Here is a 27,022-nt window from a genome sequence, read left to right on the forward strand (position 1 = left end):
TCCTGATTTCAGAGATGTTAAAATCTGATCAAGTTGTGAGCCTCAGAACTCATAAAAATGTGGTTTACCATTCTCAAAGACAAACAGAGAACAAATAGATAAGTTATTCATTTATTTACTGTGTATTTAGTAAAATTTAACTTCTAGAAATAAATTTTAAATTATTCAAAATAAGCCTGATATAAAAATAAAATGTAACAAAAAACTATAAAGAAACCATAATTGCTAATTAACACAATGAAATGAAGGCAGCCTTCAGAAATCTCTAATTTGGGGCACCTGGGTGGCTCAGTCAGTTAAGTATCCAACTCTTGATCTCAGCTTAGGTCATGATCTCAGTTTGTGAGTTGAGTCCCAAGTCTGCTCTGCACTGACAGCAGGAAGCCTGCTTGGGATTCTGTCACTCCCTCTCTCTTTGCCCCTCCCCTGCTTGCTCTCTTTCTCTCTAAATAAATAAATTTAAAAAAAGAAAAAGACAAAGAAAGAAATCCGATTCATTAAATTTTAAAAGGTTTTAAAATGTTATTAACTTTCAATTGGAGAGTAAAACCCAAATAGTTTAAGCACAATTTTATTTTTTATATTTTACTCAAACACATATCTCAATAAATATAGGTAAAATTAATAGGATCTGAAGTAGTAACTTTTGTAGTGGTAGGTATAACTACATACATTAATCACAAACTCAAGGAATGCTGAACTTACCTTCACCTACAACCCCAAGGATCTCAAATTTATTCATCACATTACCAATGTTAGGAATCTTCATGAAGACAAACTCCTCTTTTGATGCAAGCCACAAAACATGGCATCAAAAAAGAACTGAGAAAGTTGTGCAGTAAATAGAAAATGTTGAAGGAAGAAATTCTCACAGGTTGGCAGGAACTTTCACATTTTGTTGTAATGTGAAGTATTAAATGATTCCCTGAAAGAAAAAACACAAAAGCCCTAAATTTTATATTCAGCACTCTAATAATTTATCCTTTGTGTACATTTTTAAAAAATCATGTTAATGTTTCATATACTAAAAAAAAAAGAAGAAAAATAATAATAAGAGAGAAGAACCCAAAATGGAACAAAAACAAATGTGCCTAACTGTATTTGAAATGAGTAACATAACCACTCTGCAAAGGGGTCAAGGGAAACAGAAACGACTCCAGGTAACTTCTAAAAACAATGTTTTGGGGTGCCTGGGTGGCTTAGTCTTTTAAGCTTCCGACTTCAGCTCCGATCATGATCTCACATGATCTCACAGTTCCATGGGTTCGAGCCCCACATCGGGCTGTGTGCTGACAGCTCAGAGCCTGGAGCCAGCTTCAGATTCTGTGTCTCCCTCTCTCTCTACCCCTCCCTTGCTCGTGCTCTGTCTCTCTCTCTCTCAAAAATGAATAAACATTTAAAAAAATTTTTTAAACCAATGTTTTAACTACATACTCTCTTTAAGCTATAAACAAAAAATTTTTTTTCTAAACATATACTTAGATATTTGTTTTTACACAAAGATATGAAAACTCTATGTGTATTCTTGGATTGAGCAAATAAGTAAATAAATACATTGTGGATGATGAGTTTGGTTTCTTATTCTCATAAAATGAAGTTACAAATGGGAAAAGGGTGAAGGCTTGGAATTAGAGCTAAACATATCAGCTCAGTTCTCAATACATAGATGCAGAAATAGATGTAACTGTGTATGGAAATATATATAGACATATACATATATTCCCTAGCTCTATCTGCTGAGGGGGCCTAGAAGCAATGACACTCCAACATTCATGGGCACAGCCAGTGCACCAATGAAAGGAACCAGGGTTCCTCAGAGAAACGGCTGATTCCCAGGCAAGAGCAAGGAAAAGTACACTATGGGACCAGGATATATTTTTGTGGTGCCAGAAAAGAAGGTAATGCTCAAAGAATGATGGGGGCATGTCTAAAGGACACAGGAGTCAACTTGAGTCACTTCGGTTCAAATGAGAAACATCTCAACAGCAAAATTAATAAAAATAGATTATAAACCACAGAATAAAATAAAAACACACCAGTCCTTACTTACACAAATAAATGAAGGGAGAAGGAAAAGCTCTGAGAGTATAATTCCAAATAATAAATGTAGTGATGGAATTAGAAAATCACCATTTGGCAACCACCTTGGTAATAATTATTTCAGGCAAGTATCATCAACATATGCTGAAACTAGTGGTTGAAAGTCTGATGGAAAACAGGATATTATCTAGTCTCAAAGTAGCTCCACTACAAAATACCCATTAATTAAAAGGGGAAAAATAGTAATTTCATAGTGTAGAATTCTGTCAGACACCACCTTAATTAAATGATCAAAGTTAACATCATCAATAATAGGACAAGCCAACATCATATGCCTCCTGATAGGATGCAATAAAACACTTCTGTGGCATTCCTTCCAAAAAGGTAAAACCTGAATCTAACCATAGGCCGCAACAGACAAGCCCAAACTGAGGGACATCCTACTAAATAACTGGACTATATTCTTTACAAAATGTCTAGGTTATGAAGGACAGGGAACCAAGTAACTGTTAAAAGAAGCTTAGGAGACATGATAATTAAATATAATGTATGATCCCGGACTGGACTGAAACCTGGAGAAGAAAAAAATTTTTTTGCTATAAACTATTATGAGTGATGTACAACATGTGACTGTAGTTAATAATTCCTTATTGTCTATTTGAAGGTTGCTAAAAGAGTAGATCTTAAAGGTCTCATCACAAGGAATATGGGGCACCTGGGTGGCTCAGTCTGTAAAGCGTCTGACTCTTGATTTTGGCTCCAGTCATGATCTCACAGTTCGTGGGTTCGAGCCCGAGTCGGGCTCTGCATTGATAGTGCAGAGACTGCTTGGGATTCTTTCACTTTCGCTTTTGTTTTTGCTTTCTCTCTCTCTCTCTCTCTCTCTCTCTCTCTCTCTCCCCTCCTCCCCTGCTCGAGCTCTCTCTGAAAATATATAAACTTAAAAAAAAAAGTTCTCATCACAAAGAATAAAAATTGGTAACTGTGTGTAGTGATCAATGTTAACTAGACTTACTGTGATCATTTCACAATATATACAAATATCGAATCATTGTACACTTGAAACTAATATAATGTTATGTCAATAATAGTTTGATTAATATTAATAAAGCACCCCAGAATCTCTAGAATAAGACAGTCTATTAAAAAATTTAACAAACAAAAAAAGAAAGAACACCAACATTTTTAGAGATAAAGTTTGCAACTTAAATCACTCAGGGCAAAGAATAAGTACATGTGTATGGAAAAAGAGAAAAAGGATGATTAAAATGTTAACATTTGGGAAATCTGGGTCAAGGGTCTATGAAACACGAACTTCTTTGTACTATCTTTGCAACTCTTCTCTAAATCTGAAATCATTTTGTTTCAAAAACTACGCTATCTTTATGAAAAATAACAGCTGTGCTAACACAAAATATTGGTTTAAAATGAAGAAATAAAAACCAATAAAGAAATTCTTTGTTGCCTATAAAATTTGAAACTTTTCAAAAATCAGTACCCATGCGGTGTGGAAAAGTACTGACTTGAAGTATGCCTTTTCATATGCTGACGTTAGGAATACAAACTGGCACAAACTTTCTAAACAGCGGAATGCCCATAATTAAATGCTTTTAAAATGTTCATATCTTTTTTTATATAATTTTTTAACATGTTTATTTTATTTTTTTATTTTTAGACAGCGTGTGAGCAGGGAAGGGGCAGAGGGAGAGAGAGAAAATCTCAATCACACTCCACACTCAGCGCAGAGCCTGACGTGGGGGCTCAATCCCACAACCCTGGGATCATGACCTGAGCCAAAATCAAGAGTCAGATGTTCAACTGGCTGAGCCATCCAGGGTACCCTAAAATGTTCCTATCTTGATAAAGTATCTGACAAAAACCTACAACAAACATCATTCGTAAAGGCAAAATCTTAGACACAGTCCCTTTAAAAATTAAGAATATGACAAAAAATCCTACTTTTAATGCTTATTAACATTATTACTAAACATTATCCTGATGAATTATAGCCATCTCAGTAAAATAAGAAAAAATAAACGAATAGAACATATTGGATTGGAAAGAGAAGCAAAATAGAATTTACAAATATTACTGCCTACACAGAAAATTCAAAAGAATTTACAAATCACTTGAATGATAAATGTTAACAAGGTAGCTGAGTATAAGCTTAATATACAAATATCAATTGTATTCATAAACATCAATAAACAGAAAATGTAATTTTTTAATTAAATTAAATTTTTTAAATTAAAGTTTTTTAAACCACATTTACAACAAAAGAGGCACTACAGATTTAGCATAACAAATATATGTGTGTATGTGTGTATATATATGTATATATAACTTTTTTCAAAGGCACCAGAAAAGACCTAAATAGAGTTATCCCAATTTTAAGGCTGGAAGAGTCAATACTATAACGATGTTAATTCTCGGAATGCCTGGGTGGCTCAGTCAATTAACCAAGACTTCGGTCTGGCTCAGATCATGATCTCACCATTCGTGAGTTCGAGCCCTGCATCGGGCTCTGTGGTGACAGCTTAGAGCCTAGAGCCTGCTTCAGATTCTGTGTCTCCCTCTCTCTCTGCCCCTTCCCCGCTCATACTCTGTCTCTGTCTGTCTCTCTCTCTCAAAAACAAATAAGCATTAAATAATAATAATAATCAATGGTAAATGGCAATGACATTTAAAATGAAAAAGATGTCAACCCTCTCCATAGTAATCTAAACCATCAACAAAATCCCAATCGAAAACCCAACAGGGCTGAGGAATTAAAACAAGCTGATTCTAAAATATATATGGAAGAACAGAGTTCCAAATACTGCCAACACCCTCGTTATAAGAAAAGTAGGAAGACTCGATCTTGAGGGTAGGATCTGGGAGAATGTCCTACCAAATATATTCAGGCTTAGAACTCAGCTATAGAAATTAAGACAGGATGAGGTGCCTGGCTGGTTCAGTCAGTTAAGCATGCAACTCTTGGTCTCAGGGTCATGAGTTCAAGCCCCATGTTGGCTGCAGAGATTACTTAAATAAATAAAATGTAAAAGAAATTAAGATAGGGTGGTCTTGGCACAGAGATAGACAAATTTGCCTTTGAAACTGATGTGAGAGCCCACAAGTAGACATACTTCAATATCCCTATGGCTCCACACTCACCTACCCCTTCAATCTTGGTCTCCACACAAAATCTTTAGAATAAGTCACATCATGTCACTGCTTTGCTCAAAACCCTCAAATGGCCTCCCACATTATGAGTGAAAGTCAAAGTCCACATGAGTCACAAGGCCTTTAAACTCCCTTCCTCTGACATCCAACTATTCTCTCCCCCTTGGCTCACTTCACTCTAGCAACACTGACCTCCTTTCAGTTCAATATATAATAATAATGTTTACTTTAGGCCAAATTCTTATTATCTGATTTTTCATTCAATATTTACAAATAATGTTTTTGCAAATTAGAAGCAAAAGAAAACAGATACTATACTTGTTTTAGAAAACTTTAGTTCAATGGAATAATAAATTTTTAAAGTACTACTGACATTTATGGGGCACCTGGGTGGCTCAGTCGGTTGTGTCCGACTTCGGCTCAGGTCATGATCTCGCGGTTTTTGAGTTCGAGCCCTGTATCAGGCTCTGTGCTGACAGCTCAGAGCCTGGAGCCTGCTTCAGATTCTGTGTTTCTTTCTCTCTCTGCCCCTCCCCCACTTGTGCTCTGTCTCTATCAAAAATAAATAAACGTAAAAATAAAAAATAAAAAAAAAATAAAGTACTACTGACATTTAGAGAAAATGTCACAATTTCAGAAAAATATTTTTTTTAACATTTGAGAAAGAGACAGAGAAAGAGGGAGAGGGAGAATCCCAGGCAGGCTCTGTGCTGTCAGTGCAAAGCCTGACACGGGGCTCGATCTCACGAACCATGAGATCATGATCTGAGCCAAAATCAAAAGACTGATCCCTAACCAACTGAGCCACCCAGGCGCCCCAGAAAAATATTAGTAAGTATATCATTCATTGCTTAAATAATTACTGACTGCCTAATACATTTCAGAAAATGGGTAAATAGGACACATAAGATAGTAGTGAACAAGATAGACAATGTCTTTGCCTCATGGGGCTTCATATTTTGTTGGGGTGGGGGAACAAGATTATCATCAGATACTAATATTTGTTATGAAGGGGAAAAAATGAATGACTTTTAATTTTTTTTAATGTTTATTTATTTTTGAGACGGAGAGAGACAGAGCATGAACGGGGGAGGGTCACAGAGAGAGGGAGACACAGAATCTGAAACAGGCTCCAGGCTCTGAGTGGTCAGCACAGAGCCCGATGCGGGGCTCAAACTCACGGAACACGAGATCATGACCTGAGCAGAAGTCGGACGCTTAACCGACTGAGCCACCCAGGAGCCCCAAAAATGAATGACTTCTCAGAGGCCTCTCTAAAAAGGTGATATTTGAGGTGAAATAGATCAGTAACAAGAAGGAGCCAGCCATACGAAGATCTAAGTCAGTCACATTACAGGTAAAAGATGCTCAGAGTGCTTATGAGAATGGATTATTCTTTCATTTTCTCTAGCTTATTTGGAAGAACACCCAGGAAACATTTAAATATCCAACTCTCTGACAATAATGGCATGGCTCATTTCAAAGGAAACTTGAGGTAAAAATTAAATCATCCACACTAAGAAGACCTCGCCGCCTCCCCCCCCAAAAGTTATGCACATAAATATATACAAAGAAACATTAGGTCCTACCTATTCTCTGTAGAAATCAAAATTGAGTAATACAAACTGGAAATCAGAATTCAAATGTGTGAGTAAATATATAACATAGATGTTAAGAACAGTCTTTTAACTACCAGTATTCATACAGAGAAATAAACTTAATGCCAAATTGAATTTCACTATAATTTTATATGAATAACACTGAGTTTTTTTGGGAGAGAGAGAGAGAGCGTGCACACAAGTAGGAGTAGGGGCAGAGAGAGGAGGGAAAGAGAATCCCAACCATGCACTGTGACCATGAGATCGTGACCTGAGCCAAAATCAAGAGTTGGATGCTTAACCAACTGAAGCCACCCAGGCACCCCTGAGAATTTTTAAGACCTAAAAACTCAGACAACCTTAGCTTCAAACAACTAAGTAACTTGGATGAAATGTCCTTTTGAGGACAAATACAAATATTGGAGGAAGTACTTTTTTTAAATGGCCTAAAAATCCCAAAGACAAGATCGTAAAGTATTAAATGGCTGAAATCAAGGCAAAAGAATAGGACCCAGAAAGGTAATCCAAACCACCCAAAATGGTTTCAGCTCTCAGGCACTTGAAGATCCAGAAAAAATGGGAGAAAAACAGGCTTGCTCTTGAAATCTTTACAAATCCAGGGGCAAAAGTCAAAGGCAAGATTATGCCACAAGGAACAAGTTTAATAAGCCACCACTCAAAGTAGAAACCTCAGAGCTACACTCCCAGGATAAAGGAAAACAGAAATAAATCAATCCTTGGATAGACTTGAATTCTAGTTTCATATTATCTGAGTGACCAAAATAAACCAAAGTTACTGAGGTGGTCTCACATTCAGACTGGTAATGTCACCAGCTGTCTGGTGTTCAAAAAGGGGGGATGTGAAAAAAGGCAAGTCTCTGCAGGAAGATAACATCAACCTAGGCCTCACAATATTGCTACAGATAATTTCTCATTTACAATGAGCAGTACATAATATAATACCAAGAACAAGAACCAATAGAAATGTGTGAAGCAGAAAATGACCCAGAAAGACATGCAATATTAAAATTATCAGGAATAACCTATACAACTATAGGGTTGAATTAATCAAAACACAAAGGTTGAACATTTTGACAGAACTAGTAGGTCCAAAAGGTAGAAGACCAAATTTGAAAAATAAATGAGAATTCTAGAACTTAAAGACTGAGTAACAGCAAAGGAATTCAATAGATAGTTTGAAGAGAAAGATATCAGGATACAGAAGATTTTGAACATATTTTTTAAACTTGACCAAATGAACACTGTAGACTGTAGCAAGACTGTAGCAAAGAACTTCAGAATGCCTTTCTTCCCCCAAGCACGCACAGAACATTTACAAAAACTGATAATGTGCTAGGCTGTAAACCAATTCAAAACACACTACAATCATTGAAGTCTGAAAATGTTCTCTGAGCACAAGGCAAATGGGCAAGAAATCAATCACAAAATAAGGAACTAGAGAATATTTGTATGTTTGGAAATTAATACAGTCTTAAAATAATCCATAAGTCAAAGAACAAATCATAACAGACAATTAAAAATAACAAAAATACTGGGTGTCTGACTGGCTCCGTCAGTAGAGCATGCAACTCTTGATCTCAGGGTTGTGTGTTCAAGCCCACGTTGGGCTTTGAGCCTACTTAATTAAAAATAATAATAATAGTAACAAAAATACAAATTTACAGGAAGAAGCTAAAGCAATGGGGGGGGGCGGGCTGAGAGGCATACATGCATATATCACAAAATATTAAAAAATTAAAATTAATAAACTAAACATCAATAAAGAGGTTAAAAAAAACAGTAAAATAAATCCAAAGAAAATATAAAGAAAGAAATAACCAAAAGCAGAAGTTCATGAAATAGAAAACAAACAAAGAAATTAAAAAAAAAAAAAGAGCTGGATGTTAGAAATCAACTTTGGAACTAATCAAGGAAAAAGAGAACTCAGCCCAGCCAACATCTGATAACAGGCTTATGATATCCTAAGCCGAGAACCAAGCCACACCATGCCCACTTTTGACATATAGAACTGTGAGCTAATATATGGGTGCTATTTCAAGCTGCTAAGCTTGTGATAACTGATTACAAAACAAGAGAAAACTAATACAAGAGTATTGTTTCATTTATACCATTTTAAAACAGGCAAAGCTGAACTACAAACTATATTGTTTAGCTACTTATATAAATGGCAAATCTATTTAAAAAAAGAAAAGAAAAGAAAGTGACCAATGAAGGGTTTCTTATAAAAATCAGGATATTACTTACCTATAGAAGGAGTTGAAATCAACAAGAGATAAGATAAATAGAGGGCTTTCTGGGACACTAGGAATGATCTATTTCTTGACTTGAATGATAGTTAAACAGACATATCCATTAGAGTGTACATTTATGTTTTATGTATTTCTAAGTTGTTATATCCCTCAATAAAATAAATTTTTAAGAACTCGAAGAGTTAATTCTGATAGTGACATCATCTATGAATAGTTTCTTGGTCATCTATATGGAACTAAAAAATAACTTTTTATCAAAGATAAAGCACTTCAATATGACATTAACCAAAAAACTTTAACTGAAGTTTTTCTAAGGTTCAAACTTCACATAGTATACAGTCTCGAATGTTGGGTATCAACAAAACCAAAAACTCTCAGTGATGGATAACCTGGATGGCGACCACACTCCAAAACTATGCCAGATAAGGAGCTGGTAAGAAAACTGGGCAAGTTTGATTTTGATTAGACTGACATCTAAATGTCTGAAGACTCTTTGAAAAAGAATAGAGCAGATGATTTGAGTTATTTTAGGGAGAAGAACTAAGATCAGTGGTACAAGTGAAAAGGAGACAAAGCTCAGTAGTGACTGAACAACAATGAACCATCAATGATTATTCATGCATTCTATAAATATCTGTCAGATACCTACAGTGGGCCAGCCCACTGTAGATGTTTCAGGATACAGCAGAGAACACCATAGACATGGCCCCTGCTCTCATGGAGCCTAATGAGGGAGACAAACAATAAACAAACATGATCATTCCAGGCATTGATAAGTATTATGAAGGAAACAAGACAGTCTTTGGATAGTTATTGCAGGGGGGCAGGACCTCTTTTAGATAGGGTAGCCTGGGAAAGACCTGTCTGAGGAGTTAAGATTTGAGTGAAATCTGTTTAATGTAAAGAAACAAGGCACAGGAACAAGGATAAGTGAAGAGCGAGTGCTCAAGGAAGTACAAAGACTCTTAACAGAGCTTGATACATTCGAGGAACACTGAAGACCTATAATCTGAAGCATAGCAGACAAGAAGGGGACCAGCAGGGGGCAGAAAGAGGCTGCTGGAGGCAGTTTGACCTGGCCATGGTAGAGAAGTCATGTATTAAACTAGATGTCCTCTAAGGTCCCTTCCAACATGAAAATTTTAAGAATCTCTAAAAAAAATCTTTGCAGTCTTTTACTACTATTAACTTTGTAAGCAAATAAGTAAGCAAACTTTAACGTGACTGTGTTCTGCACTAAGAAATACACCTGGAATTAAGCAATCTTGTCTCTGCATTGGCAAGCAAGTACCTACAAGAACTGACATAAACAGAAGGCTTATAATTTATTTCATATATTATTAGTATCGAATTTAAGAGGTGCCTGGGCCTTAAATGTTTCCTTTGTGCTGAAATTATAATCTTCATCTGAACGGGTCTTTTCTTCTTCCCAAAGAGAGTACAAAATAAGTTGAATCATGAGTTTTATTCTCGTCTCTAGCATTGTTTTTATACATACAAATGAGAGAACCATTTTGTCACTGAAAACTGCATAGGAATGAATTTGGTACATGAAAAAACTTGTTGTAAGAGAGTTTTAATAGTTTGATAACATCTTAAAACTCATGATCCATGTATAGAAAGAAACCATGTCTATGAAAAGCACAGCCTTGCAAAAAAAATCCTAATTACAATCTTGTTAGAGAATTTCTCCATGTTGCATATAAGTGAGGAGAAAATGCACTAGTTTTCCTCCTAGATGTGACCACATGACCCATAAGTGATAATTCTGCTTTATTCTCCCAAAAGTGGAGAGAGTAATTTATCAATCCATTCTCCATAAACCAGTTCCCATTATTAAATCCAAGTGACATTTGACTATCATAAGTAACATACACAGTTTAATAGCATAAAAATTTTTAACTTCCAAATATGTAGCTTACCTTCCCACTCTTTACCTTTAGAATCCTTCCACGAGGTAGGAAATCTAGTAACAACTCAATGGACCTCCTACCTAGCTACTTCATGTTTTGCCTAAGCACTGCCAATCCTACAAAACTCTTTAGTTTTCTGAGAATTTGAGGGCTTCAGGATTGACTTTAAAAAAAAAAAAAGCTAAACCCTGTTCAGAGTAATTCAGGGTTCATACTATTGGAGTTCTTTTGTTTTTTGTTTGTTTGTTTGTTTGTTTGTTTGTTTAAGTAATCTCTATACCCCACATGGGGCTCAAACTCATGACCCTAAGATCAAGAGTTGCATGCTCTTCTGAATGAGCGAGCCAGGTGCCCAAATGTTGTACTATTTAAGACATACTGTTGGTTAAAAAGGTTTTGAAGGTACCTGCATGAAAATATAATTATTAACTTTATCATGGTTTCCATGGGATAATTTGTTCTGGTCTCCAAATTCCAAATAATTGATTTTAAAGTAAACTTACAAAAGTTGGGAACCACCTAGATTTTGCTGGGTTGATGTGGATCAGAAGATGGATCTAAGTTATTGTTCTTTACTCAAAAACAACAACAACAAGAACACTAACCTTCAGCTGAAAAATCGATAGAAAGAACTGAAGTCCACGACTGTTGAATACCCAGAGGATTTAAATGAATTCAAAACCATTGGCCTAGATACACTTCATCCCTGAAATGCTTTAAGACTTTGGAGATCAGATTGCTGAACCTTAGTGGTCTTTGGCAAGTCCTAAAGAAAAGATGAAAAAGACTGGCCTAGAGCAAATGTAGTCATGTTTTTCAGAAAGGGTAAAATGGTACATTCTGTAAACACTACACTTGAAAACTTTTAATTAAACATTCAATAAATGTCTTGAGAGCTAACTATATGCCAGGCACTGACTGGAATAGACACTAGGAACATATCAGTAAGCAAAACAAAGACTCCTTATTTCATGGAGTGTATCAAAGAATCACACAATAAGCATAAAATTGCAAATATAAGTCCTATGGAAAAGAGATATAAGGCACTATAAGGGCTTCTAACAGAGGGTTCCCACCTAATTAGGGAGGGTTGGCTTTTCCAGAGAAAGTGTCCAGTGAGCTAAGATCTGTAGGACAATTAGACATCAACTTATGGAGGGGGAGGAATGCTCCAGGAGAGAACAATTTATTTGCAAGTCCCAAGTCAGGAGGGAACATGACACCAAAGACTGAAAGGTGGCGGGGGTGGGGTAGTTAATAAGCTAGTATCAGGTAAGGCTGGAAAAATAGGTTGGGTTATTTTATATAGTTTTACCTTTATCATAAGACATTAAGGAGCCACAAGAGGGTTTTGGACAATGGGAGAGGTGGGTTCAGGGGGTGGTATGACAATCCGATATTCTGTGTTTGGAAAAAATCATGTAAACTATGAAGCAAATGGCTCAGTACATGGAAGAGGAGATGCCAGTTTGGGGGCAGAACAACTAGAAAGCCACTGCAGATACCAAGGTGAAGGATTAGGGCAGAATGGACTTAGTTGGGGGATATAAAGAAAATGAATTGATTCAGAATATATTTGGAGGGGAAACCAATACAATTCAGGATGGATTAGAGATAAGAAGTAAGGATAGAGAAATCAAGGATGGGACACCTGGCTGGCTCAGTCAGAAGAGCATGTGATCTTGGGATCATGAGTTCGAGCCTTATATTGAGGGTATAGTTTACTCTTTGAAAAGACTGCAAAGCCTCATTCCAAATCTCTGTACTCTGTACCACCCCACTGTGCCAATACCCAAAAGGGAGTAAATCTTTTTGAAAAAAGAGAGAGAGAAAGCAAGGATAATTCCTTGGTTTAGAGTTTGGAGTAATTGAGTAAACGGAGGTTGTTTCTTCATTTAGGAAAACTACAAGAAAAGCAGGTTAAAGGAAGGGAGGAGAGAGGAAATCCAGGATTCCACTTGAGCCATGTTAAGTTTGCATTTAGACATCCATAAAAATGAAACAGGCAAAAACCAAAGGGAAAAGAGAAGTAAAAATCTGAGGAAAAGAATTCACAAAGTTAATATCCTAACACATAAAACATTCCTACTGCTCAATAAGACAGGAAGAAAATGATTTTTTTTTAATGGGCAAAGTGCCATGAACAAATAGTTCACAGAAAAGGAAACACAAACAGCTCTTAAATGTATAAAAAGTTCCTCAACTTTACATATAATAAAAAAGTGAAGATTAAAACTACACTTGAGATTTTGGGTGCCTGGCTGGCTCAGTTGGTAGAACATGGGACTCTTGATCCGGGGTCATGAGTTTGAGCCCCACGATGCGTGTAGAGATTACCTTAATTAATTAATTTTTTTTTTTAGTTTATTTATTTTTGAGAGAAGGAGAGAGAGACACAGAGCACAAGCCGGGGCGGGCAGAGAGACAAGGAGACACAGCATCCAAAGTGGGCTCCAGACTCTGAGCTGTCAGCACAGAGCCCTACGTGGGGCTCAAACCCACAAACCACAAGATCATGACTTGAGCCGAAGTTGGATGCTTAACTGAGCCACCCATACTCCCCAATAAAAAAATTTTTTTAAAAACTACACTGAGATTCAAGTTTTTGAATTTTTACTAATTAGTGAAAACCAAAATTAGTAAAAACCAAAAATAATATGCCATGTTGCTGAGAGCATGAGGAAATTATGCTTATTCATACACTGCTGGTGGGAATGTATATTAATACAATTTTTGGAGGCTAATTTGGTAATATCTTTCAAAACTAAAAATAAACGTATCCTAATGACACAATTAAATTTCTAGGAATTGATCATCAGAAATACACCCACAGAGAGATAAGCATACGTGATTCACAGCAGTATTGCTTGTAAAAGCAAAAGAACGGAAATAACCTTCAACTATGCATCAATAAGGTCCTGGTTAAATGATGTGTGGTACATCCATTCATTTTTTTTAAGCTAGAGACAGAAATGAAATATGTATATTTCACATTTGAGTTTTTACTACTTTTCCAATAAATCAAAATTATACTTAAAATTACATTCTAATTAAATACCACTTACATCAGTTTTATAAACTGCTTCCACGTAAACTTATATTTGAAAAAGGATATTTAGTGGCACCTGGGTGGCTCAGTCGGTTAAGCGGCTGACTTTGGCTCAGGTCATGATCTCACGGTTCATGGGTTCGTGGGTTTGAGCCTCATGTCGGGCTCCATGCTGACAGCTCAGAGCCTGGAGCCTGCTTTGTATTCTGTGTCTCCCTCTCTCTCTCTGCCCCTCCCCTGCTCATGCTGCATGTCTCTCTCTCAAAAATAAACATTAAAATAAAATGTGTTTTTTAAAAAAAGGAAAAGGATATTTATTGCTATTTTTCGGAAGTTTGAAAAATCTACTAATTGAAAAGTATAAAAATACATGGTTGAGTTTATTGAACCTGAAAACATCAACTGATTTCAAACACTGCCAATAATCTGGAAAATTCACAAAAGCTGCTTCCAGGCTAAATAGCGTTAATGCTGTCACAAATTGACTTTCTTATCATGTCTCCAGATTCCTGGTCCTTGTAACTATAGACTGGAGATTACATCAAACAGACTCTGAATCCTGGGTTACTCTTATCAAGGCAAAGTATGAGATTTATAGTTGACTTTGACACTTTCATTTCCCTGGTTAAAAAAAAAAAATAAAGCTCCTCTGTTGGATGATCTCTGAGGTCCCTTCTAGCTTTCATACTTTTATACTAGTATAGTATACTAGCATAAAATACATATACCCTACCCTCTCTCTTTTCATTATGGTTCTAAATCACTTACCAAAGTAAGTTGCAAGAGCAATTGAGTAAAATCAGCTTAGAACAAGGGAAGGAATGGCATGATTACCTTTCAGCCTATTTCAGAAAAACTGCAAAACCAAAATAAGTGGAATGCTGCTAGCCAAACATCTGGTGATTAAACTATTTCTGGGAGGGTCACTTTTGTTAAAGGGAAAAACAAATAGTAATAATAACTAAACAGCAGCAACTTCACAAGGCATGAAGAAGTCTAGGATATTTTCCAAATGGGTTGGGAGAAAGTTATTTTCACTTAGAGATTATTTGTGTCCTATTTAAAATATAGAAAAACTGAAGAAAATCAAGCTAAATATCTTACACTTCCTCAGTCAGCTGTCTGTTCTAATTTTAGAAAAGTAATAATACTTTGACCAAAAAGGTTAACAGTCAAAATTACAAGCATTTTATCAAGGTAAACATTAACTGATTATTCAATTAAGTTCAAGAGATCTGAACACATAACTAGTAAGTAATAAAAATTTAATATTTTAAAATGAAAGATACATAGGTTCTTTCCTTTAAGGAAATTACAATTAAAAACATATGGTTAGCCAGGTCTTTTGAATTATAGCTCTCCCACATAATGTTGAGCTGAAGCTTTGGTTTGTTTCCACTTATAAACTGGGATTGTGACCTTGACACCAAATATATGGCATCTTTTCCAACACCAATTCTCTGACACCAACTGGGTGTCCCTACAATTTATTCTAACACTAACTACCCAAAGTTAACATCAGACTCCACAGATTTAAAGGCAAGGTCCCACAGACTATACTTTAGACACCAGTCACAAGTCCCAGGTCCCCAGGCCACCTGCTCTTCTGTCCAACTTGGCTAAAAATGCGGGGATTCCCACCAACTCCTCCCCAGGTTTGGTAATTCCTAGAATGACTCATAGAACTCAGGAAAACACTTTACTTACCATTGCTAGTTTATTATAAAGGATATAACTCAGGAACAGTCAAATAGAAGAGATGAATAGAACAACGTATGTGGTTCACAAAGGGATTCCATGCCCTCTTATGGTGCAGTGTACCACACTCCAAGCACCTCGGTGTGTTCACCAATCCAGAAGTTCCCCAAACCCAGTTGTTTTTTATGAGGGTTTCATTATGTAGGCATTGCTGATTAAATCACTGACCATGGATAATGGAAGTCAATCTCCAGCCTCTCTCCCCTCCCCAGTGGTAGAGGTGGGAGAAGGGGGCTGCAAGTTCTAACTTTCTAGGAGCTCCTGGCTGGCTCAGTTGGTAGAACATACGTCTCCTGATCTTGGGGTCATGAGTTCCAGCCCCACATTAGGAATAGAGCTTACTTTAAATTTAAAAAAAAGTAAGTTCTAACCTCACCATGACTTATCCTTCTGGTGGCCAGGCCCCATCCAGAAGTTAGCTAGGGAACTCTCACTGGAGTCATCCATTAGCATACAAAAGACACTATCACTCAAGAGATTAAGGTAACATTTTTAAGACAAGAACATAATACTGAATAGACAAAGGGTAAGGCATTCTAGGCAAAGTGTTTGCTAATATAGGCTAAATAAATAAATAAATAAATAAGGACTGTTTTCATTCTGCTTCTCTGAAATCCAGGGCACAGGTCTAGGAATGGCAAGAAATGAGGCTGGGACTAAGGCCTTATATGCCAAGCCACAGGTGTGTTTCCTTATATTTAAAGAAAGGATTCAACTACAGTATAAGAAGTTTGAAGGCCTCTGCCACAAACAACAGTAAATCAAGAGAAGACTTTTAGGTGAATATTTATCAGTGTTGTTTTAGAAAAATCCTCATGGAGACAGGAAGAGGGTTAGGGCAGAGACACTAATCAGAAAGCTACTGACTGATAGACACAAAGCACAAACTGAAGCACCAACAGTAAGAACAGAGAAAGGAGGATAAACTTAAGATATTTAGAAGATGTATTCAAAAGATACAGTGACAATTTTGGGGCGCCTGGGTGGCTCAGTTAAGCATTTGACTCTTGATTTCAGCTCATCACGATCAAACAGTTGTGAGATGGAGCCTGGCTCGCGTGCGTGTCTCCCTCTCTCTCTGCTCCTTCCCTGCACATGCTGTCTCTCAAAATAAATAAATAAACATTTAAAAAAAAAAAAAAAAAGACACAGTGACAATTTTAAAATAGTTGATGGAAGAGAAATGGTGAGTGTAAAAGCCACTTTTAGGCCACCAACTTGAACAATGGAAACCTCAGTAAGGTAGAAAGGTCCACAGTAATCACCTACCCCTGGCTGAATGCAAACAGGCCCATTAGATGACCTACCTCAAAATATCCCTAAGTCCTAGCTGACCAATGGGTTACTTACACCCAGACACAGGTACCAAAAAAGGAAAATTCCTTATGTTCCCATACCTCCTCACCTTCGCCGTTAACTACAGCCCCCTACCACTGCCTTGTGACAGACAATATCTCCTTTGCTGTCCTGCCCACAGCTCCCTTGCACTGTATTCGACAAACTCCCATCTCTTGTTCTGCCTCAGGTGAACTCTTTCACCACATGGCCTGTGAGGCCCCACAAAGAAGTCTAGATTATTATAAAACTTCTGCCTTGACTACTAGATATATTGGAGGCACTGCTAGCAATACAAAAGAGCATTAAGGAAACAGTATTACATGTTTGACAATTATGGGGCCTTACATATGGGAAGTTTTGTGTTGCACAATACAGATAAGTTATGGATAGCTGAATGAATACAAAGTTGAACTTTAGGTCAATAGTAAGGAATATATATAAATTGAAAATATGAAAAACTCAAGGCTTAACATACTTAATTTCCAACTTCAGGCAACCTCATAAGGAATATAACCTGCTCTGAGGGTAAAACTACCTGTCATGTATTCTCAACCTCAATTTTTTTTTTTTTTTAATTTGAGAGAGAGACAGAGAGAGAGAGAGAGAGAGAGAGAGAGAGAGAGAATATCTTAAGCAGACTCCACGCTTGGCATGGAGCCTGGTGTGGGGCTTGACCCCACACCCTGGGATCATGACCTGAGCTGAAATCAAGAGTCAGACACTCAACCGACTGAGCCACCCAGGCACCCCCTCACCCTCCATGATTAAGTCATTTTTCAGATGAATACATTATAATCACATCCTTATAGACTCCTTAGAAAAGATGCCTTGGAAAGAGATTGATTCAGGTAATCATGGCACTTTGATCGACACAAAGCCAGAAACTTTGGAATCATTTAGACCAGAGGTTCTTCAACTATTTGCATTAAAAGTCTTAAGGGCGCCTGGGTGGCTCAGTCGGTTAAGCGTCCGACTTCAGCTCGGGTCACGATCTCACGGTCCGTGAGTTCGAGCCCCGCGTCGGGCTCTGGGCTGATGGCTCAGAGCCTGGAACCTGCTTCTGATTCTGTGTCTCCCTCTCTCTCTCTGCCCCTCCCCCGTTCATGCTCTGTCTCTCTCTGTCTCAAAAATAAATAAACGTTAAAAAAAAAATTAAAAAAAAAAAAGTCTGCCTTGTTTGGGGTGCCTGGGTGGCTCAGTCAGTTAAGCATCTGACTTCTACTTTGGCTTAGGTCATGATCTCACCGTTCATGAATTAGAGCCCACATCAGCTCAGAGCCTGGAGCCTCCTCCAATTCTATGTCTCCGTCTCTGCCCCTCCCCCGCTTATGCTCTCTCTCCCTCTCCCTCTCTCTCTCAAAAACAAATGTTAAAAAAAATTTTTTTAATAAATAAACATTTAAAAAAAATTTTTTAAGTCTGCTTTGTCTTTCAACCCCATATAAATTGTATTGTAAAGTACAGTAAAAATGGTGTGGCAATGTTAAGTTATCATGAGTTTCTAAACTCTTACTCTCACTTTTTAAATACTTTTATACAGAAATACTTAATACTTTTAACACTCAATATTTTAAGTGTTAAAAGAACCCTGGGAATTCATAATCCAAACAGGAATCCACTAACTCCAACAAAGAAACAAATTTAAAAACACATAAGCATTATTTATAGTAAGAGACCATGACTTCCTCCTTTTACACTAAGGTTGTTACATCATTTTACTATCAAAAATTTAATTTCCCACTGCCTACCCAAAAAAGTCTAAATTCCTAAGGCACTAATGTCAAGGAAAATACTTAAAGACATCTCTTTCACTCATTCACACACATTTATTCATCATTCAACAAATACCTACTTAATACCTATGAAGTAGATTAGAGATCATCTCATCTGACTTTATTTTAAAGAGGGAGAAATTTAGGGGCGCCTGAGTAGCTCAGTCAGTTTAAGCATCCGACTTCGGCTCAGGTCATGATCTCACGGTTCGTGAGTTCAAGTCCCGCATCAGGCTCTGTGCTGACAGCTCAGAGGTTGGAGCCCGCTTCAGATTCTGTCTGCCCCTCCGCCACTTCCACTCTGTCTCTCACATTGTCTCAAAAATAAACAAACATTAAAGAGGGGGAAATTTAGGCTCAGGGTAATCATGTTACTTAATGTAAAATTAACTATAAGCTTTGGCAATTGCTTTCCTGTGCATTTAGCACAATCTTTGGCAATCACCCACCTTCCCCTCTATACGAATCCTTGGCTCCAAACCAACTACACTTACTCATCAACACCTAGAATATGCCTTTCACTTTCCCACTTGTGTACTTTTGTTCAGATCATTTCCACACCCCTAGCCCCAGTCTTTGCTGACTGAAATGTTAGCCATCATTTTTTGGAAATCGAGTAAATTATAACTTCCCCTCTACTTAGCACAGTTAAATGTTATTCTTAAAATCTATAAATTTGGGGGTTTTTTTCTTTAGTTAAGATTGATAGATTCCTAGATAAAAATTCAAAAACTTCAAAAGAATAGTCTGTAAATTCTTACAGCATTTACATGACTTTAATCATGTATTTAAATACTTATTGTTTACATACATATCTGTATCCCTTAGGTTAATCAAAATTTTGTAGAAATTAGACACCATACCTCTACTAAATGCTGTGTCCAAGCCATGCATATAAAATAAGTACTGTACTCAAAAAAAAAAAAAAAAAAAAATCTTTTTCGGGGCATCCAGCTGGCTCAGTCAGTAGGCATATGACTCTTCATCTCAGGGTTGTGAGTTCAAGCCCCATGTTGGGTGTAGAGACTACTTAAAAAATAAAATCTTTAGAGGCACCTGGGCAGTTCAGTCAGTTAAGTGTCCAACTTTGACTCAGGTCACGATCTTATGGTTTATGAGTTCAAGCCCTACACCAGGCTTTGTGCAGACAGCTCAGACCCTGGAGCCTGCTTCAGATTCTGTGTCTCCCTCTCTCTCTGCCCTCCCCAGCTCATGCTCTGTCTTTCTCTCTCTAAAATAAACATTAAAAAAAATTTTTATATAAAATCTTTTAAAATATACATTGTTTTAAACTTCTAAAGCAAAACAGAGAAATAAAACTCAGGTACTTCCGAAGCTGGGGAAGGGGGGAGGGGACAGTTTTGTTTTCATCCCTATCAAATCATTTTATGAAGTATCAAAATAAAAATCAATCCACATTTCAACTCTTTTCTGCCTGTCAACAGAAAAAGAACTTAATAATGATCCACATTTACAAAAATAATTAAGAACTGACTATGCATATTTAAAAGAGTAACTGACAGAGACTGAATTTGTAAACAATATTAGTCAATTACCATCTGTATGTGGATTATCCATAGTAAGTTTTACTTTACAGACCCATAATAGTAACTAACTTAATTACTTGTGTTTTTAATTCCATGCAAATAATATGTAATGCCCTTTGAAATACAAACTACCATCTTTCTGTTCAGGGAATCATAGAATCAAAAACTAAAATAAACATCACCTATTCATTATATAAATTAGGAAACAAAGCTTATATCCAGGTCTCCTAATTAGCTTATTAAGGAGGAGCTCTGTTCTGGCTTGACTGAAGGGCCATTGACAGAGCAAGTGGGAAAACTAGAGAGCTTTCTGGTGTCCCCAGAGCCTGCTTTTCAGTATGTTATCATCATTTTCCTTGAAGTAGCTCCCAGTTTACTTAATCAGAGACACAGGACTCAGTACTTTAAAGAAACCTTGAATATTCAAAATTTAAATAGTCCCTATTATCTATTTTGAATTATTCAAACATGTTTGACTACATTAACATAGGTTAAAATATGCAAATAATTTTAAAAATCAAAAATGAGTTTTTAGTTTCTACACTTTAATATGTCTTCCTTAGAAGATGAAAATTCATTATTTCAATAAGCCAAGACCAATTAGGATGATGAAAAAAATCAGGCTCATTGCAGTGCTTGTTGGCACAAACCCTTCCTCTACCTGGACCCTCTTCCTATTCTTTCTATTCTTCTCAGAATACATACCAGAGTGTCAGCCCTGAGTGACTATGTGACCATGGACAAGTTATTGAACCTTTATAAGCCTGTTTTCTCATGCTCTAAGAGGGATGGATACCACCTACTTACAGGCTAATGGGGAGGATTCGAGGTTATATAAGTAAAGCCTCTGAAGCATAGTAAGCACATAATAAAAAACAACTATTATTAGCAATTAAATAACAACACTAATTTAACATAATAAAGGAAATAAGAAGGCTAATAACTCTAGAAAGTGGGATTTACCACCTCAATTATGAGCCTGCACTTGAAGAAATTCCCCAAATGAGACAAGTAATTTATGTCAAGACCCAAAAAGAATAGATTCATGAAATGTTATTAGCATTTTTAAGAGCAATATTTTTGTTGAAGTAAATAAGACATTTTTAAGGCAAGCAATATCTCAGTCTTGCCAGTTCTGATGGCAATTACATTATTTGCAAAGCACTGTTATTTTATTAAGTTGCATAGTATCACTGGAAAATTTTGTACTCAGCCTAAACAATTTAGGACTATGCTAACTCCAGAACCACTTCTGAAACTGCATTGTACTATCAACATTACTGATAATGTATGGAGTCTTATAAGTGAAGATACCTTCCATTAACTGTATAAAGTAAAACCCCTTTCACTGTGCCAAGACAAAAACCGAGAATTGGCAGATTGAGAAGCATCGATAAGCAGAAGTGCTGAGGCATATTTGTAAAGCATATGATTTGGAGTAAAAGCAAATGTACTTCAATTATCTTTAGCTGAAAAAGGTTTCATGAAAAAATCACAGAAATGAGACAAACATAAAAGGTATAGTTAGTGGGAGAAGTGAGATGATTCATTTTCAGAAATACCAAATAAAAGCTGTGCTGTCTAGTTACAACCAATAGGTTGTAAACCTATTGGAAATATGTATTAACCCCCCACCTCCCCCATACACAATGGAGTCCCAAACCCTTAGACACTTCACTTCATGGTCCTTCTTCCCCTCTCCATTTCGTGGCCTTAATTTTCGCAGGCTTTGCAATGAGCATGCGCCAAAGAACTTAAGTCTCTGCATCACCTCAAGGAATGTACATGTGTTCCAATCAGACTACTTTTTGCCTTACTTGGGCATAGGCAACTTCCAGGTAAGGCTGTAACTTCTGTAGTGCTCAGCCAATGAGGATTCAGGGGAGGGACTTCATGCCAGGAGATAAACTGCCTGCTGTAACTGCTTCAACTGTGCCTGTCCATCAGACACCCACTCTTGCAAGAACGTTGATTAAAGCCTCGCTTCACTGTGCTCTGAGTCCCTGCATCCCTCCTTTGATTGGGTCAGTGGGCTTATTTCTCACAGATACTAATTCTGTGGACTTCGGTAAGTCACTTCCATTTAATATGCAATAAAAGGACCTTGACGATAATACTACAGGGTATTAGAAATTATTGAAGGTTTTATAGGGGAGCAAATGTTACCACCCTAAAAATATGCTTCTTTGGCATATCATTTTAAGCTGGTTATTTTTGAGAAACCGCTAACACAGAAGAAGCTTTAAAAACAAAGTAGAAGTTACCCTTTTTTAAGAGACATTTACAAGGGTAATCTCCATTTGTAAATGTGTCTCCCAGGCGCCACCCAAAATCTTTCTCTCAAAAGATCAGTTAATTATTTGAATATGGAAATCTAGAGTTTATATCTCCACTTCTGTTTTGCCCACCAAAAAATATCCTGGGGGGGGGGGGGGGGGGCGGTATTTAGCATATATTTTTTAAATTTTTCAATTTTATTGAAATCCAAGTTAGTTAACATATAGTTTAATAATTTTTCTTTTTGGGGGCGCCTAGGTGGCTCAGTTGGGTAACCATCTGACTTCTGCTCAGGTCATGATCTCAAGGTTTGTGGGTTTGAGCCCTGCATCAGGCTTTGTGCTGACAGCTCAGGAGCCTGCTCCGGATGTTTCTCCTTCTCTCTGTCTGCCCCTCCCCTGCTCACACTCTGTCTCTCTCTCTCAAAAATAAACATTTAAAAAAAAATTTTTTTTAAAGACTCTTGAACAATTTTTCTCTTTTTTTTAGGTTTTAATATTTGAGAGTGCGCGCACAAGGTGAGTGTAGTAGGGGCAGACAGAGAGGGAGAGAGAGAATCCCAAGCAGGCTCCATGCTGTCAGCACACAGCCCAATGTGGTGCTCAATCCCACAAACCATGAGATCATGACCTGAGCCAAAATCAAGAGACACTTATCAGACTGAGCCACAGGCAACCCTCTGCCCCCACCCCCGTTTTTGTTTTTTTGTTTTGTTTTTTTTTGTTTTTTACAATTTTTCTGATACCATCCTTGACCATGAGGTGGATAATCACTGCCAGAAATGCCTATAAAAATGGACAAGGAACAAAAATCATCATTTTGGGGGTGCCTGGGTGGCTCAGTCGATCTCATGGTTCATGAGTTTCAGCCTTGCATGGGGCTCTGTGCTGACAGCCCAGAGCCTGGAGTTTGCTTCTGATTCTGTGTCTCCCTCTCTCTCTGCCCCTGCCCCGCTCATGTGTGAGTGCTCTCTCGCTCTCTCTCTTGCATGCTCTTTCTCAAAATAAATATTTTAAAAAAATTTTTTTTGAAGATCATTTTAATACATAGAGATTAAAGTTCCTTTGATGGCCTATTTTTCTGTATATGATCCTCTCCCTCTAGGCCTTTAAAAATTCAACTTTTTAAAGACCACAATTCTTACGCTTACAAAAAAATTAGATGTCAGAGACTAAATTAGGCAAGAAGTAAAACTGAAATTTTGTCTTAAAGGAATTTTATTTATGGTTAAAGAAGTAAAAAGCTTTGGTTTCATACACCAAATTATAACTAGGATTTTTCTGGACCACTAAGATACTGAAATGAAATATTGGGGGTGGGGGCACACAAAACTTTTTTGTATAGTATCTTATTCTACTTCCCTCTTTGAGGTCACAACAACAAATACCATGAGGCATCTTCACAGTCACTAAGCAAGGGGTCCTGGCTGCCTCAAGAGCTTTTGGTTTAAAAGTGTATAGGTATAGAGTTGATGCCTGAACAACATGAGGACTAGGGGCACTGAACCCTGCACAGTCAAAAATTCATGTGTGACTATGACTCCCCAAAAACTTTAAGAGCCTATTGTTGACCAGAAGCCTTACCAATAACATACAGTTGATTAACACATTTTGTAGGTTCTGTGTATTATATACTGTATTCTTATAATAAACTAGAGAAAAGAAAATTTTATTAAGAAAATCATAAGGAAAATACATTTACAGTACTATCATCTATTTATTGAAAAAAATCTATGCGTAGGTGGACCAGTTCAAACCCATGTTGTCCAAGGGTCATCTGTAATTCACAATTACCTCCCTTATATATTCTAGTAAATAGTCTTTAATTGTGTGCACAATAAAAAATAAAGTGCTTGTGTTAGCTTTATTTTTCCTTTTTGCATGAAAGCATAGAAGCATCTGTCCTATTAATTCAGTTTTGATCTGCATATAAAGAAAATTTTCTAATAATCCATAAGGAGTACTACTTATACCTCTTAATACACATTCCTAATTACAAACAATAGGTCTATCCACAGGGAGAAGCCCAAGAAACATTTCCAAAATTCAGAAAATAAATTTAGTATGGAAGGCTACCTCATTGCCAACTTTACCCAAATTGTTTCAGATTAAGGTACCAAATAGATACTACACCCTATTATCTAATGAGATAAATATAAAAGGAACAAACTCCTTATCTTTCAATTTGTATCATCACTTTTCCCATCTTGTCGAGTAACAGAAATTACATTTTTTTAAACTACATGGTGTATATAATGATTCATGGATTTATAGGATATAAAGGCTTATGACCTCACACTAAGACACTCTGAGGACTCCTGTAATATTTCAAATCTTTTACTTTTTCAAATGTTACTGGTCCCAGAAGCCAGTCCTACATATCATAGGACACTGGTCCTTGGCCAGAGCTTATTGGACTAGAGAAAAGCCTCATGCTAAAGCTGGGAACTATCATATTCTCCTTTCTGGGAGATGGGAATTCAAACTCTGAGACCAAGACAGTAATTAGCTATTAGAGAACTGAAGAAGATCCTATAAACTCAGGGGCTTAGGCTACTATTTTGAGGCAACTGTAATGTACTACCAGAAAGTGAATGAGTGAGAAATTTGAAACTGACTTAAAGAGAAGCAATTCTGAGAGACAAAGGGAGGGAGAAACAATTGCTTGATTATTTCCTGCAATTGAGTCCAAGAGATATGCCAGGTTTTTACAGTAAAATCTCATTTTACTTATGTTAAGGAAGTTTCTATTCCTTAAGATACTGCTTAATTATAATATGAAGCATATCACATTAATATGTTAATATATGTATTAGGTAGTCAATTTGGTTGCTCTAACAGAGAGACCCAAAATAATAGTGGCTTAAATAAAAGAGAAAGTTTATTTCTCTCTCATGTAAAAGTCTAGATGAGTGTCTACTGCTTTCTGGCTCACAGACCAAGATATCTGCTTCATCTCTCACCATGTTGCCTGCATCCCAGACACAGGAAAGAGGAAAAAGTCGGGTACAAGGAGGGTAAAACTCCTTTCTTCTTAGGGAACACCACAAAATATGTACCCAGCACGTCCCTTCATATCCTATTGGCCAAGACTTAATCCACACTTTGCTGCAGAAGAGACTGGGAAATGTAGTCTTTATCTGGGTCACAAGTGCCTGCTAAAAAACACCAATCACTATTATAGTAAAAGTGAAGAGATATTGGAAGCCAACTTAAAATATATTAGTCTAACACTATGTCTAAGCAGTACATCTACCTCTCCAAAATACTTCAGTCATTATCAGTAAATGTTCTTAAAGGAAATTAGAAGATTGTCCAACGCTTGAGAAGAAAAAAAGGAAAATTAAATGGGAAAGAGACAAATGAACCACCCACACACACATACATTATGGATTGCAGGAAGGAGATAAATGAAAACTATTTTCAGCACTTTCTATCTTTTATCATGTCCTTACCCCTTTACCCTTTCAGATCATCCATTAAAAAAAAAAAAAAAAAAAAAAAAATCCAGGGTCACCTGAGTGGCTCAGTCAGTAAGCGTCCGACTTCAGCTCAGGTCATGATCTCACGGTTCGTGAGTTCGAGCCCCACATCAGGCTCTGTGCTGACAGCTCAGAGCCTGGAGCCTACTTCAGATTCTGTGTCTCCCTCTCTGCTCCTCCCCCACTCACACTCTGTCTCTCTCTCAAAAATAAATGAACATTAAAAAAAAAAAATTAAAAAAAAAATCCAGGGGCATCTGGGTGGCTCAGCTGGTTAAGTGTCAGACTCCTGTTTTCAGCTCAGGTCACAATCTCACCATTCATGGGATCAAGTCTCACATCAGGCTCTGTACTGACGGTGCAGGGCCTGCTTGGGATTCTCTCTCTCCCTCTCTCCCTGCCCCTCCCCCACTCGTACTTGCACTCTCTCTCTCAAAATAAATAAATAAGCTTAAAAAAAAAATCCGGAACTAGCAAGGTAAGTATGTGACACGTGTACTGCAGAAGACAGAGGCAGACCTGGAGTGCAAAGGATGCAGCAGGGGTCTGAAAATAGCATAGCATACCACTAACTTTGCTGGCTGAATGTATCAACCTAGCTGACAAAATTTTGAGACTCTGTATTTCAAAGAACCTGAAAGTTCTCAAATTAAAATCTCTTGCAAAAGATCTCCTTTTAATTACCATTAGTAAAGCATGAACATTTTAGAAAGTCAACAATCTTAGGACACATTTGGTTAGTTTTAACCCCACATCCACCAAAGACTATGTAGAATATTCATATTTAAATTCTGTACCTGTTTTCTTTCCCAAA

At 37.0% G+C, this 27,022-nt stretch overlaps 1 protein-coding gene across 5 annotated transcripts in view; it reads right to left on the bottom strand.

The window, feature by feature from the left end:
* The window catches only part of CDKL5 (cyclin dependent kinase like 5), a 214,001-nt gene that overhangs the window by 143,909 nt on the left and 43,070 nt on the right, over positions 1-27,022 (bottom strand). For all 5 annotated transcript variants that reach the window (XM_053891794.1, XM_053891793.1, XM_019431633.2 and 2 more), the window contains exon 2: positions 706-925. In XM_053891794.1, the coding sequence (XP_053747769.1) occupies positions 706-769 (64 nt within the window). In that variant the 5' untranslated portion in view covers positions 770-925. The remainder of the gene's footprint in view (positions 1-705; positions 926-27,022) is intronic.

This window comes from Panthera pardus, unplaced genomic scaffold, assembly GCF_024362965.1.
Source record: "Panthera pardus isolate Hobbes unplaced genomic scaffold, ASM2436296v1 HiC_scaffold_27, whole genome shotgun sequence".
NCBI classification, from domain to species: domain Eukaryota; kingdom Metazoa; phylum Chordata; class Mammalia; order Carnivora; family Felidae; genus Panthera; species Panthera pardus.